Raw genomic sequence first — 15,498 nt, forward strand, 5'->3', positions numbered from 1 at the left:
TCACCCAGGAAACCAAACCCATAAAAACCTGGGGAGGATTTGACCTAGCTATCCTCAAGGTAAACTTGAATCCACTATCTTGAAAGAACCGAAATTCATACAATAAGACTTACAAGCCCCCACGCTCGACTTCTTATTGCTACCAACCAGTAGAATTTACTGACACGACCACGTGCAAGCTCCGAATCCACAGACTCCTTCTTTCTTGGATTCCCACCAGCTACAAGCACACCCGCTTGTGTATTCTTTAAACTTTAATGACAGCAACTGAATTGATCATCAAGATGTAAAAAATATCTCCTCCTTGAAAACCCTAAGTTTGTGTAAAGGAAAACTCCTCTAGATCTCACAAGAGATTTACACAAACCGCAAATATGAGCAACACTAAAACGTGGCTAGAGTTTGCCTTTTATACTTAGGACAAATAAGAAACCCTAAAAACGTTTTAAAACAAATAGGGCTGAGTTGGACGAATCTGCAGAAAAGCAATCTACCCGAGCTTCGATCGGTCGAGCCTAAGCTCCAATCGATCGAGCTAGGCCGAAAGCCACAGTGCTTCCTACTTTAAACTCAATTCCAACTTTACATTGACACACAACTTTGAGCTAGTTTTAAAAACTTCTAAACACATTGTTTTGATCATGGTTTGCCAACAATACACATTAGAGTTCTAAATATATAAAATTCTAAACTTTAGAACCTAACAGGGGCTTAGAAGAATAGGTTTGTGATTAGAGTGGAAAGCGTCCAAATGATGTATTCTGGAAGACAGGAATTTCATAATCTAGTCAACAGTAGCTACCCCTCTATCTAATCGAATCCACACATTCTGATTACCAGGGCGTCGATTACACCAAGTAAATGGATAGCTAGTATAGCCCAAGTCCTTCAACCTGCAAAAATCAAAAGCCTCACGAAAGCCCAGCATTTGTCTTTTTGGTCTATCTAGCCAACCCTATTTCTCATTTGCATACAAGATTTCGTTAAAATCACCAATACACACCCAAGGGAGAGTGAACCAAGTACTTAATCTTCTGAGCATGGACCAGGAGTTTTCCTGGTTGACGATCTTAAAGTCTCCATAGAAACCTGTGAACCGTCAAACGTCATCAACTCCATGGTCAATAATGGCATCAATGTGATTATCTGAAAAAGACTGAACATTTACATTAGAATCAGCAGCCCAAAATAAAGCTAAACCACCCTCAGTATTATGGCGAGGAACCTCAAAACAATTATTATATTGCATCTTTCTACCAATTTTGACTAAAACTGATTTCCCAACCTTCGTTTCCATTAAGAAAATCAGCATGGGACCTTTGTTACATACCAACGTAACTAACTCCTCTTCTGTCTGTGGGTTCCCAAGCCCACGACAGTTCTAGCTAAGGTAACTCATTGGGCTCGGTGGTGCTGGGGACCAGCCACCACCTTCATATTTTCTTTGTCATGGGAACTACCACCAACCATGCAAACTTTTTTCCCTTCCCTCATATCTACTACATCAATACTAGGTCTTCTATCAAAAACCATAGAGAAAGAATTTGGAACTGTAATACCTATTTCCTGGGCTAACTTCTTCCAAGTTCTGACTAATGCATAGGAGTTTGTCTTAGTAGCTGTGTTAGTACAGTCTTGGAGTGGGATAGGGTTAAGAACCGGCCTTGATTGTACTTGGGACTGCTGTGGAGAATCAGTGGGCATAGCTCTGCAAGTTGGAGTATCATGTTCTTGAAGAGATAGCCCATCAACCTGTTCGTCCAACCTCTCCACTTGGATTGACTTTCCTTGTTTCAAAACTTGCTCTCCGGAGAAAGCACTGCTCTGAGCATCACCCTGATCACCTACCGCTTGCTTAGGCACAACCCGACCGTGCCAAAATTGTCCATATAGTGTTTAGCTTCCATCGCCGAATGAGAGCCATAATTCTGCTCATCCCGGCGTGGAATTGAGGACTCATTCCCTTGACCCGGTTGGCCTTTCCTCCACCAAGGTGGCTGGTTTTGCTTCTTGCTTGAAATTACAGCCATGGTCTTCTTGCTTTGGCGAACCGATTCCGCCCACAACCACTCCCTATACTGTTGATCATCCCTGCTTAACTTCTCCCGGCCTCTCAACCACACTTTGCAGTCCCATTCGCCATGAGTGACTCTACCGCACCAATACCAAAAATTAGGAAGGCGTTCATATTTTAATCCCACTAACCCAATTTGTTTACCACCTAACTTCAGTTTCGATACACACGGCAGAGGCTTAGATATATCCATTGCTACACGAGCTCTCAAGAACTCACTGCCTACACCGTCGTCCTCCGGATCGACAACCTAGATCATTGTTCCAATTGTTCGGGCTATAGCTTCACCAGTTTCATGATTCAGATTATTCAATGGGATGTTGTGTAACTGCACCCAGACCTGATTATACACCAAGTGCGGAATCTGTTCTACATCGAAAACCCTCTAGAAAGCTATTAAGCTTTTATCATATGACCATGGCTCATACTCTAGTACCCTCTCGAGGTCCATCATGTCTTCAAACTCAAAAACCAGCACGTTGTCCCCTGAATCGCGAATCTTCAACTCACCGACTGGTCTCCACAATGGTTTGAATGTACGAGCCACTGCTTCAACATTCAAAACTCTCTTCGTGAAAAACTTCCGGGCCAAATGATGCACCCCCCATTGCCTCTTGGTTCGGCACATCAGCACCACCTTCTTCATCCTCTGTGAGAGAAAACTTAGCCCACAGAACTTCCAAACCAGCCACGATAACGTTTAGCAATGGAACGAGAATAAATAGTATACTACAACTGAGACTACACTCACTGTCCTATCCGTCCGTAGACGTGAAGGGAACAAAAACCCTAAACTAGGTTAGGGACAATATTCTACGCACGGCTTAGAGAGAAAACCCTAGCCAACGTGAGAAACTAATTACCGCAGCATGGTCTTACTTGTAAAGCCCTTTTTGTTCCTAGGCATATACTGAACACTGTTTACGGTTTAGCAAATTTTGCAACTAGAGTGCCAGTTCATCAGAGCTGGGTACATCAAGCCTTGTTGAAAGCCTATTGTTACTATTGTTATAAAAAAAAAAAAAATGAATTTTAATTGTGAACTATAATCGAATTATGGTAATTCAAAACAGATGTAATTTTCTTTTCTATAATTTATTTTTTTATATAAACTTTTATTTATAGATACAACGAGAATTGAAACTATTGCGTTTTTTATTTGATGACAAAAGATTTTATCAATGGAGTTAACTAGAAGTTTAGAACTCACTACTCACAAGAAACGTAGTATTTAGTCTCTAATAATTTTTTCTTATACAGGTTTTTATTTTATTTGTAATTATTAGTCCTCAGACAACTACTACATTTTTTACATAAATTTCCTAAAAATATATAATGATTACTCTCAATTTTTATTGATAATAATGATTCGAATCTATGGTGTCGATTCCATGAAATTTATTACATAATAGAAGTTTAAATCAAAGTTTGGCACACTGTTTCAATTTGAGAATTTACATCAAAGTTTAATTATTTACTTATTTATATAAGGTCTCTTTTATGAATATCATGTCTATATTAAGTAACACACGCTCAAGGAAGTATCATATTTTATTTTGAAATGTAGTTTATTTTGGCTATAGACGATTAAAAAATAGACCTCAACATCCATAATTTATGCAAATTTCATTGATATCTTCGGTTTCAATTTTTTCATACTAATAAATGCTTCTTATACATGTCTATAATTTCAAATATAAGTTTTTAACTCTATTACAACTATGTTATCTTGGCATGCATTTATCACGTTATTCAAGCAAAAAAAAAAAAAAATCTCAATAATTAATTTTTCAATTTGTTTGCATGCAACTAGATAAAGATCTCAATATTGAGCATATACATCCGCATATATAGCCTTTTTAAATGTTCTTTTACATTACTCCATCAAAAGATGGGTTAATCTTTTTTGCCAAAATCCTTTGGGGGATGCTTTCACTGGGAAAAGCACCTTTTATTAAAGGAGCAACAACATACATTTCAAGGTGCATGCCTAATAGAAACCCATATGCATAAAGACAAACAAAATTAATGGCCTTTCACCATTTTATGCTTAAGAAAAACCTCCCAACTTAATTCTGTCGTAACCAAAAGCTTATTCAAAAATCAACGTATATTCCATTTAGAGTTAGAACCAAAATCCCTTTCATGGTAGTAATTGCCCAAAAAGAGAAAGAATACCCACAATCATAGGGAGATGTTAGGGGCTTATGGTGAAATCCAAGAAATCAAAGAAGAATGGTAAAAATGGGAGAACGCACATTCAAATTGTATAAAAGGAAGGACCTCACCAACCAAAAAAAAAATAAAAAATACACACACACAAAACAACACACAACCTTGCATTTCAAATGAAAAGTCTTAGTGAAAAGTATGGTAGAGAAAAAACAGAGTCAGGAGAGTACTCTGAGAATGTAGTATCACCACAGAATGAGAGTAACTTAGCAGAATAGCAAACTTGGCATACACCAATAGGGCAACTTTCTCTGTCCCACGAATTACATCCTCCCTAAGTTCCTGAGCTCATTTAAGCAAAGGCCAATTTGGCTTATGTTCAAAACCTCAAGTTTTGTGCTCATATGGCAATAAGACTTATAGAGTTGGAGCTGAGAGTTTTTTGGCCCAACTTATTCTGCGAAACACACTTTATATAAATAAAAATACTTATAAGTGTGTGTGTATTTGAGAATATGCACGCTAACATAGACCTCCAGTTCATGACTTCAAGATTACACTTGAAGGTTTAGATCTAGCACTTTTGATGACTAGTATGCGGGAACTTTAAATCTATCAATTCAAATTATATGTAGATTGATTTCTAGTAGTGACTTTGAAAGGAGAAGGTATAGAACCTTTTTGATCTCAAATGAGTAGCTCCAAAGTCTTTCTTAAAATGTATCTTATGGTTTCCTTTATTTACTAAGTGAAATAAATCTATAACCCTAATTACTTGATCGGTTGGCAAGCTAAAAATCTGAATCTGCATAATCACACTTTGATCGATCAAAATTGTTAATTCCTGAATACCTTGAAACAATCAAATTCATGTTCTTGCACACTGAATACCAAAAGCTTAAGCACTTGTCTGGAAATTCCCGTAGACTCTAAAGACTATAACAAGACAAGTTTTTTATTTATGTGTTTGCCAATATAAATCTAGATATTCAAATCCTAACAAAAATGTTGCAACAAAATGGAAGATGCTACTCTAACGAAATATTTGATTTTGTATATAGAAAGTGAAATTGTTGTGAAATTTAGTACAAAATCAATCATAAATTATTTTCAGGATTTATTAGAAGGTTGATTTTCATTTGGATATATCATAAATGATTGAGTTAAAATGTATCAAGAAAATTTTATTTCTTTTATTTTGTTTATATTTTGTTATGGAGAATGTTATCCTCCAAACCGGATTGGAGAAATCTCTTTTAACTTAACATGTGGTGGTTTAAAAAACCATCAATGTATCTCATTTTAATTAAATAATTAAAATTTTCACTTGACTACATTAAATAGGTCATGTAACTAGAAGTACACGTGGATGATTTTTGAGTTGCTATGTAGTGGGCTAGAGGAACTTTCCTCCAAACTAGTTGTGAGAGAAATTCTGCCATTTTAAGGACAAAATTTGGCTCCAAACACCAATAGGAAGATAATATTTGTCTTTATGACTCACTTAACCTAAATAATTTAAGTGATCATGTGCATTGCACATAACAATGACAAATGTCATATTCCTATTAGTGATTAGAGCTAAATCCTTTCCTTTTATTAATTCTAAATAGATAATTTTTTTTTTAGTAAAAGATACTAACTTTGTTAATCCTAAATTTTAGTATATTTCTTATTTTTGATTGACCAAATAATTTTGGTTCATTTTTAATTTGATCTGTAAAGATAAAACCTTGGTTCGGTAGATGTTGGTTTAACATGCTAAGAATTGCAAGTCACCACTTATAGCCAAAGCAAATTTGGCCAAGTTTGATCATTTCAAATAACAGAACAGAATGCTCTAGGATATCAAGCACATTGGCCAAATTGCGGTCGAAATTCACATTGAGCAGAACATGAAGAGTTATACCGTCTTTGTGCTGTATTGATATATATTACACAATTACACTGAGACACCAAATTTTTGTAACAAGTTCTAATGGAGGGAGAGCAAGAACTGATGCATTGATTTGAGAAAGAAAGTTTGCAAGAGCATTAATTGTTATCTTTATTATTTAACTACTTTGGTTAAAAATGGAGGACTAGTTGATGCAATTGGAACTGTTCAAATTATACCAGGACTCCAAGGTATTAATGATAATACCAATTTTTCATATCAAAATAAAAAATGATCAACCATGAAGAGTCACAAAGGTGGAATCTTCTACCACGCTATTTAACAATAATTTTACTATCTAAGCCAAGAGAACCAAAACCCGCATATCTACAACTGGGCAACGGAAATTGCAGGCAATATTGGTAGATACAATTCAAGCATAGAGAGTCTGCAGGTTCAGAAACCTGCAGCCAAAACTCTCAACACATACACATCCATATTCAGCCAATATTTCCTAATAACTAGTACAGGAACTTTGAGCACTACCTGGGGCCAGAAAGCTGTTGTGAAGAGATGTAAGACATTGGGTTATATGAAACACCTGCAGCACTATTAGAAGTAGCATTTATATCTGGATACAACCCCAAGTCCTTCAGCTCATTGAACCCTTCCATTCTTGACTCCTCGATGAATCTCTGGCCACAGAACCGCAAGAAATTTAGTGACTCGGACCTCGGCTCACCCAAAGACAAACCACCTTCCAACATGCCAACAACGTGAGCCATAGAAGGCCGCAGCGCTGGATCTTCATGCACACAACACAAGGCAATCCGCACTAGCTTCTCAACCTCTTCACTTGTCACTCGTCCCTCTAACCTTGGGTCTGCCAGTTCCAAGTACCTTCTCTGCTGATGCATTTCTAGCGCAAATAGAGGGAAATATATTAGTCTGTGTTCCGAAACAGAAGGGGATGAGGATGAAGCATTTCCTTCACTGCTACTAGTTTTTGTGCTATGGCTCCATGTTTGTATTGAGCAATTTTTTCTTCCCCTCACAATCTCTAGTAAAACCAACCCGTAACTATATACATCAGCCTTGTCGGAAATTGTGGAACTCATTATCCACTCAGGCGCAAGATAGCCTCGAGTTCCTCTCATTGTTGTAAATAGAAAAGATTGTTCAGGATTTAGCAGCTTCGACAGCCCAAAATCTGAGATTTTCACTTGTAAATTGTCGTTCAAGAGAATGTTTTCTGGCTTCACATCGCAGTGGATGATTCTGTGCTCACATCCACCATGCAAGTAAGCAAGCCCCCTTGCTGTTCCAATGGCTATTTCCAATCTCTCTTGCCATTCTAGAACAGGACCATTACCGAAGAGTGTACTGCCCAACGAACCTCTGTTCATATACTCGAGAACAAGAAAGCGGTGCCTCCCTTGTGCGCAAAAACCTTTCAATCTAACCAAATTGATATGGTGGATGTTCCCAATTATTGAAACCTCAGTACAAAATTCTTTTTTCCCTTGGATTCCCAAACTAGTAATCTTCTTGACCGCCACAACAGTTTTGTCTGACAGAGTACCCCTGTATACAGTACCAAATCCACCGCTACCAATCTGAGTCTTGAAGTTCTCAGTAGCAGCTGCAAGCTCTTCGTAAGCAAACCTTCTCGGTAAGCCTGGGATAGAGATCATCTCTAGCTCTGCAGACGAGGACGAGTTACTCCGGCCTAGTTTTACAGTTCTGGTTTTAGAAAGCCGCTTTTTCCTTAACCAAAGGATTGCAATGATTACAAACACTACTAGTATTAAGAATCCTGTTAAAGGTAATAGTACCAAAGCAGCGACTGGTAACTTTTGTTTCTGATTTCTGTTAGAAGAACCAACCAAAACTTTGATATAACCGAAACGGTCCTTATTGTTGTCTGCCGAAATGAAAGAACCTAAATGGTTTGCAAGAAGATAACAAGAACCAGAAGAAATTTCATGGAAAAAGCCCAAACAAGAACAATTTTCAGAGCATAAATTTTGGCAAACCGACAACGTTACATTATTTTTCACGGGCTCCTTGAAATTATTGGCAAAATAGTCCATACCAGGGCCGAATTTTAGATAGGAAATAGAGGAATTCAATTGACTGCCATTTCTAGCTGCAGTACAAGCTGAAGGCAGAGAAAGCGAACGATTCACTGGCATGCAATTATCACCATTGTTTTGATGACTGAATTCTGGTAAACAAGAACAAATTCCACCCAGAGGCTTTCTTCTGCACAATCCAAATTCTTTGCAATTGAGAGGAAGATCACAATCCTCAAATGGTCCTGCAAATTCTACCTCCCATTTATCGCTCTGAGTCTGAGGTGGTCTGACGATGCTAAATCTGCCATCGGGACCCAACTTACCACTCTTAAACCTTGATGACCCACTCAAAGCTACTTGAACAACCGTGGAATTATCACTTGCTAGCAAATACAAACCTGTACCATTCATCACCATCAACGATACGGCCTTTTTAGAGTTCCTGACGGCCTTTTGATCCATGGACAAACTCCAATAATTCATCTTATTCCATTGCAGCACCACATCACTGTCAGTAACTTCAAGTCGATAATCACCCACCGACATGTCCTCGTCGGCTGTCACAGCGCTTTGCAATGATTTTCCAATAGGAATTCTCTGTCCCATGACAATAGTGTCCGTCGGATGAGCAAAACTCTCCCACAACGTATTGTTTCCTGCATCAACTAAAACGAGATTTCCTGTCTCTGAAAGCTGCATAGCAGAAATATCAGAATTGAATTGCGGGGTTGACCAGAGTGGCTGACCAGTTTGGTTTGTGACCATGAGGCCGTTGACAGTCAGTGACAACTTGTCGGAGCTTGACATGGGCGTGTTGCGGTTGGCTGACCAGATTATGATGTTGGTGGCACTGTGTACGACAGAGAAGTAATATTTTGTGGAGGGGGGTCTGGCGGCATCAATTGTGGCTTTGAAAGTACCATCTTGAGAGCGTAAGAAAGCGCCTCTGGTGTCTTTGAATTGGAAGTATGAGGCTGTGAAATCGGGGCTGATTGAGTGCGTGGAAATGGAGGCTGAGAAAGTAAGACTTGGAAGGAAAACGCAACATATAAAGAAGAAGAATGAGAATGAGAAGCAACCCATGCATGCAGAGCAAAAAGGGTAGAAAAAAAAAAATTTGGAGTTGATTTCAAGCAGAATGATGATGATGATGATGATTGTGGTGGAGGTAGAAGAGGTGGGTGTTTTTGGTCTTCGTCTTCATCATTTGGATAGTTATGTCATATTATCACGCACAGACCTACTTTTTTGAGTCAAATGCATTGACCGAATGAAAGTCACAGGTTCACAACTGTGGTTTGGCACTATAATTTTTGTTTTTCTGGTCCTACTTTGGGTTGCGTTTTGTGGTGAGTGTTAGTTCCGTTTGGATAACCTGTTTGAAAAAAGACGGTTTTTAAATAATGGGAAATGTTAAGGAGTGTTGGTTAAAAATTTATTTAAAGAAAATTTTTATGAAAAATGAAAAAAAATAATTAATATTTTGGCAGTTTTTTTCATTTTCCATATAAATGGTATCAAAACTTTCTTAAAAATGATTATTAACAAGTGCTCTAAGGACACTTATTAGCATGACCCTTAAATAATAAATGTTTGAAAAAGTGTGTTTTTAAAGAGAAATTGATATGATTACATTATTTTTACAATAAATTTTAAGTGGTAGGTTATTACTAGTTGTTATTATTAGAGGAATAAATTAATCTTAGTGTTAGGTTCAAATTTGAACCAATAACAACTAACCACCTATATTTATTGTGAAAATGTTATAAAAATGTTATGGACGTAGCATCCCTCTTTTTAAAACACAGTTTTTAAAATCACATTAAGCATTTGGTAAAATATGTAGAAAAATGTTGTTTCTATTCATTGAACATTTAGATAATAGGAGCAATTACTATAATGGGCTTATCATAAATTGCAGCCTATTAGCCTCTTTATGGTTGTAGCATAAGTCTCACTGTTTCAATGTAATGATTGTTGATCTTTTATTGAAAGTTTGGTAGACTATTCATTAAATAATAATTAAAAAGCCCTTAACATTTACCATTATTCCTGCATGTTATCCATATGTCAACTCCATTTCGAGCATAACATGGATTTGTTTACCTGGTGTTAAATTAGAGTGCCACCACATTGAACTAAAACCAAAACGAAAATGATAGAAAAGAAAAACTAAATATATGAACCCTGCCCCATAAAAAGTGGGATAGATGAGTGACTCGAATCATCTATATAGGTGCACCGCTAAAAAAGGGAGTGACACAATAGCTGGGGCAGAGGTGATAGAGAATAAGAGGAGATTCATGAGAAGGAAGGGTATGTATTTGAGGGTATATTCGGTATTTTGAACCCAAAACAAGTGAAATAAGAGAACGTGATACCAATTTAAATTTGTGTTTTGAAAAAAATTGACCGATGCTGTGAATTGATAACGCACTTTTTGGCATTTTGTATGAACTTCCTTATGAATTACCTAGCCAAACAACTTATAATTAGCATTTTCATTAAAAAACATGCAGTTTCCCAACCAAACCGCCCAACCAAACGGGCTCTATTCATTCTTTTTTCCGTTTTAATATCTTGCCTTGACTAATAAAATTGAAGAATAATGAGGGGTAGGTAAGGTAACTAATCAGGCCTATAACAGGAGAGTTGATAATGAGAATATGATCTAAGATTTGAGTTCATCAACAAGATATATAGTTTAAATTGTCTATGTTCTTTTTAAGTTTTTATAATTGATGTCACATTACTTTATGCTAATTAAATAGGTTAATTTTAAATTAGGGTAAATTACAAAATTAGTCCCTACCCTTTATACCGAATTTTAATATAGTCTCTAACCTTTTAATTGTGTCAATTTGGTCCTTAACATTTTTAGTGTTGTGTCAGTTTAGTCATTGTTATTATCTCTTGGATGGAAAAAATTGATATGTCAAATGGAGCAATAAAAAATTATTTTCTATGCCACATCAAATGCAACTATACTGCCACATAGTTTATAAAATATTAAAAAAAAAAAAAAAAAAAAAAAAACTAAGTGTATGTTTGGATTGTGATTTAAGTTTGCGTTTGTGCTAGTGGCAGCTCCAAGAATGTTTCTCAGGGTATTCTTGGGTGGGCTTTCTCTGTTACAGTTTTTTTTTATTCAGATTTTAGTTCAAAAATTTTTTTTTAGCCTTTTCTTTTTGCTTGAAAGCAATGTTATGAATGCTGTTTTGGACTCTATTTCGATTTGTTTAGTGGAACGGAATATTTCGGTATCAGTCTATTTCGGCGTACCATTTCAGGGTGTTTCGGAGTTTCTAAAAAAAATTAAAAATAATATATATTTATATTATCTTATACAACATAAAATTATTGATCCAAATAAGTAAACCTCAAATAAAACAAATCATTTAGGGTCTGTTTGGTACACGTGTTTAAACACATGTTTTTAGTTTTTAAACAATATTACACATACTTTTACATATTTTTTTTACCCACATGCATTTTTAAAAAATACAAACAATGTTACTAGAACAATGTTATCAAACAGGCCTTAGTTTTTTTTTTTTTTTTTTTTTTTTAACTCAAATCATTGTTACTACATAACCATTACTGTTTTAGAATATTAAAATATAAATATGTAATTAAATAATGAAAAACAACAACCAAAAATAGTACAATCAGAGTGTATAAATGTATATCACATTGGGAAGACGCAAGACTCAATAAATAAGTTTGAAATCAAACTCTTTTCTCAGCTTTTTGAGTTTTGTCATTTCCAAAGCATTGTTGTGTGGGTGGAGTCAGCAAACTAAAAGTGTAAAAGACAAATTAAAGAAAAAACTTGACAAAGCATAAACTAGAGTAAAAAACGAAAGAAGAGGCGGACTAGCGGAGCGTCTGAGACAAAGTGAAGAAGAAGGGGCGACCTCTGCGATGGCTGGATTTGTTTTTTAGGCGTTCAACGCAGGTAATGACATGCTGTGTTGACGAGTTTGAGGGTATTCCTCATTTTTTTTTAGGGTGTTCCTAATTTTTTTTTTAAGGGTAGATAAATAAAAAATTTTAAATTATTATAGTAAAATTCAGGTTAGGGTGGTCCTGGAACCACCCAAGCTTGAACGTGGCGTTGCCCCTGTGCGTTTGCGTTTTACACACAGTGGGACCCATGGTTACAGTAGCTAAAATATCACGCCCAAGACTGAAAAATGTGTTTGTTTACATGACCTACAAACTTCATTTTTCTGTAAAATTTTCATTAAAAATGGGTTCTACGATACTATTCACACATTTAAAAATTATTTTACTACGGTGTTTTCAGTTTTCAATTTTTAGTAATAAGCGGTATCCAAACAGACTCTAAATTTAAAATTTGCACATGTGAGATAAATTTGGGAAACTAATAAGAAGAATTGAGCTTGGAAGTTCTATCCAATCTGTAATTACAGTCATAGTTAGTAAATCGATAGGAAAAATTATTTGATTGAATATGAATATTTGGTTGGATAGTAGATATTATGCTGGTAGTGATAGCAAATGAATGTTGATGACTATTTTGTCTAGGCACAACAAAAGATGTGTAGGAAGGCGCGCAAATGGAAAATGAGATTCTTTTATACTCCCACTAAAAGAAGATGGGAAGGCAAGAGTTTCAGTTAGACAACTCCAAGCAAGATTCACATAGATTGCATTATTTAAAAGCACTGAAGCATAAACATGATAAATCAACAGTGATTGAGAAATGTCACGGGAAAAAAAAGCGCAACATAATAGCGACGAAAGTGAAACGTTTGAAATGTATAACTCAAAAATAAAACATTTGAAAGTGAAAAAGAGGAACCATATTGACAGCCACAACCTCAGAGGCCATGACAACCTCTTTGATCTGCAACTTCAGGGATTTTAACGGAGATGAGGGAAAAGAGATGGATTTTAGGGATTTTAGAACCTATTAGTTTCCCCAAACTTATCTCATGTGTGTAGATTCTAATTTGATTTTTTATTATTTTTTTAAATTTATGTGGTGGTATAGTTGGCAATTGATGTGGTATAAGTTCTTTCTTTTATGGTTCTGTTTGACATCAGCTTTTTCCATCCAAGGAAAACAGCAAAGACTAAATTGACATAACACTAAAAAGGTTAGGGACCAAATTGTTACAATTGAAAAGTTATTGACTAAATTGAAATATGGTGTGAAGGATAGGGATCAATTTTGTAATTTACCCTTTAAATTATTAATTTATAAAAGTTAGATCCATAGCCATTGTATTTTTATTTTTATTTTTTGATGAACAGACTAAAACTTTATTCATGAAATTCAAATACAAGAAACATGATGGATGAGGACTTGTTCTAAGAAACAAGGACATTCTTCCATCCAAGCACAAAAATCAATCAAGCCAAGAGCTTGTTTTGCTAACAAATGAGCCAGCCTATTTCCTTGTTGTCTAACACGAGAAAAACTCACATTTCTAAACTCATTACATTCAGCTAATATCCCATAAATCAGTGAAAAAACAGAAGATGGAGCAGGTGAACATTCCTTAAGAGCCTGAACAATGGTTAAGGAATCTCCTTCAAGAACAAACTCTCTGATGCCCACTTCCTTAGCAAAAATAATACCAGTTTCAAATGCTTTTGCTTCAACTTCAATAATCCCTAATAGAGCATGGATTTTCTTGCTCAAACCTGCAATAAAATTCCCTTCATGGTTATGAATTAAAACACCAACACTAGCAGTTGTACGTGAAAGTTAGATTTAAGCTTATATAGAGAAGTAAAATAAGTTATCTAACAATACATCTACATGAGAAAGCTTGAAAAGATGCTAGCTTTGACATGACACTCGAACAAGGAGAAGAAAGTGACGATAAGACATGAAAAAGATGCACATTTAAGCAAGAAGAAGAAATTGATGACTAAAGAAACACATGATATATGTGGAAACCCTAAGGTAAGGATAAAAAACCACGGTTTGAGCAAGAATGCATTCTTGCTCTATTTAGCTTGTATTATGTGTGAAAAGAGACCAATCTCTTACAACCAGGTTGTTTTTCTTTCCTACCAACTCTCTACTCTCTTCTCAAAATATCTACTTAGGTTCTTGCTTTAATAACACAACTTCATGTTCCTCTTATACTCTGAGGAATATGGCTAAGTACAAAGATAGGTGTCAAGTCATTATTTCTCTATTTTGGACCTTTTCACAGCTGTGATATTATTTGCTGACTAAAAGATAAGAACTGCACCAACGTGGCATTGGGACCCGTAGGTAGGTGACTTTGCCATTGCTTGGAAAACAAGTCTTGGACATTGAGAGAGACATCAGAAGTACTATGATTAACACACGTGTCTCTGAGGTGGTTCATCATGCATCCAACCAATGAGGGGCGTCCTCATAGCCTCTAACCTTAGAAATTCACTATCTCCCTTTTTGTGAGTGCTTGAGTACCATGTCAGGTGCAAATCCTACTCCCTCCCCAAGACAGTCACGTGTTTAGTACTGACTAAGACAAAATCCCTTAACCAATGCTTCCTCTCCCCTTGCTCACAGTCGTTCCATGTGTAAGGTCTAGATTCAATTACTTTTGCATTCTCTCATGCCTTAGTGGTGTTATGTACAGCAACCTTTTGAGCCGAGAATATAGCAGCATCCACATTAATCTCGTATAATGGAAAAATAGGAGGAGACCACTTCACTTCCACTTGGGTTTGTTGTGTCAATTGTGTTAGAGGGGTATTGCTTGTAGCCCAATACTCTTCCAAGTATGATCTACACCAATCAACCAGTAATAGACCTATCTTCCTCAGCTTGCCATGAATCACCTCATTTCTATTAGTCCGCAAAGCCCATGCAATAGTAACAGTAAGACCAGCATCTTCCATAACCTTCTGTGTATCCATCAAAACATGTCATAAGAACTCAAAGAAGGTCCAAAAAGGAATCAACAACGGCAAAGCGAAGAGAGATGAAGAAACCCATGTGTTTTGAGCCTTAGAGCACTCCCAAAACAAATGAAAGAAAGATTCTAAAGCACTGCCGCATTCCTCACACATGCTATCAACCAAAACCTTTCTACAAACCAAATTTTCTTTTGTAGATAAGATGTCACGAGCAACTCTCCAAGCAAAATGTCTGATTTTATGGGGAATTTGAATTAACCATAATCTCTTCCAGAACCGTGTATTACTTCCATCAGAACAACAGCCAATCTCCCTATTTGTCTCTAATTCTAGAGTCAGCTTATAAGCACTTCTTATAGAGAAAAAACCACTTGAAGTTTCAACCCATACCTGCCTATCATCAGGCA

At 36.2% G+C, this 15,498-nt stretch overlaps 1 protein-coding gene across 11 annotated transcripts in view; it reads right to left on the minus strand.

Annotated features, from left to right (window-relative positions):
* The window catches only part of LOC126698958 (G-type lectin S-receptor-like serine/threonine-protein kinase At5g35370), a 46,559-nt gene extending 37,089 nt beyond the window's left edge, over positions 1 to 9,470 (minus strand). For 2 of the 11 annotated variants that reach the window (XM_050396492.1, XM_050396490.1), the window contains exon 1: positions 8,065 to 9,470. In XM_050396492.1, the coding sequence (XP_050252449.1) occupies positions 8,065 to 9,283 (1,219 nt within the window). In that variant the 5' untranslated portion in view covers positions 9,284 to 9,470. Of the gene's footprint in view, positions 1 to 6,501 lie in introns of all 11 variants that reach the window. The other 9 variants (XM_050396500.1, XM_050396498.1, XM_050396497.1 and 6 more) reach the window with 9 other exon arrangements.
* Positions 9,471 to 15,498: the final 6,028 nt, after the last annotated feature.

The sequence above is a fragment of the Quercus robur genome, chromosome 9, assembly GCF_932294415.1.
Source record: "Quercus robur chromosome 9, dhQueRobu3.1, whole genome shotgun sequence".
Taxonomy (NCBI): Eukaryota; Viridiplantae; Streptophyta; class Magnoliopsida; order Fagales; family Fagaceae; genus Quercus; species Quercus robur.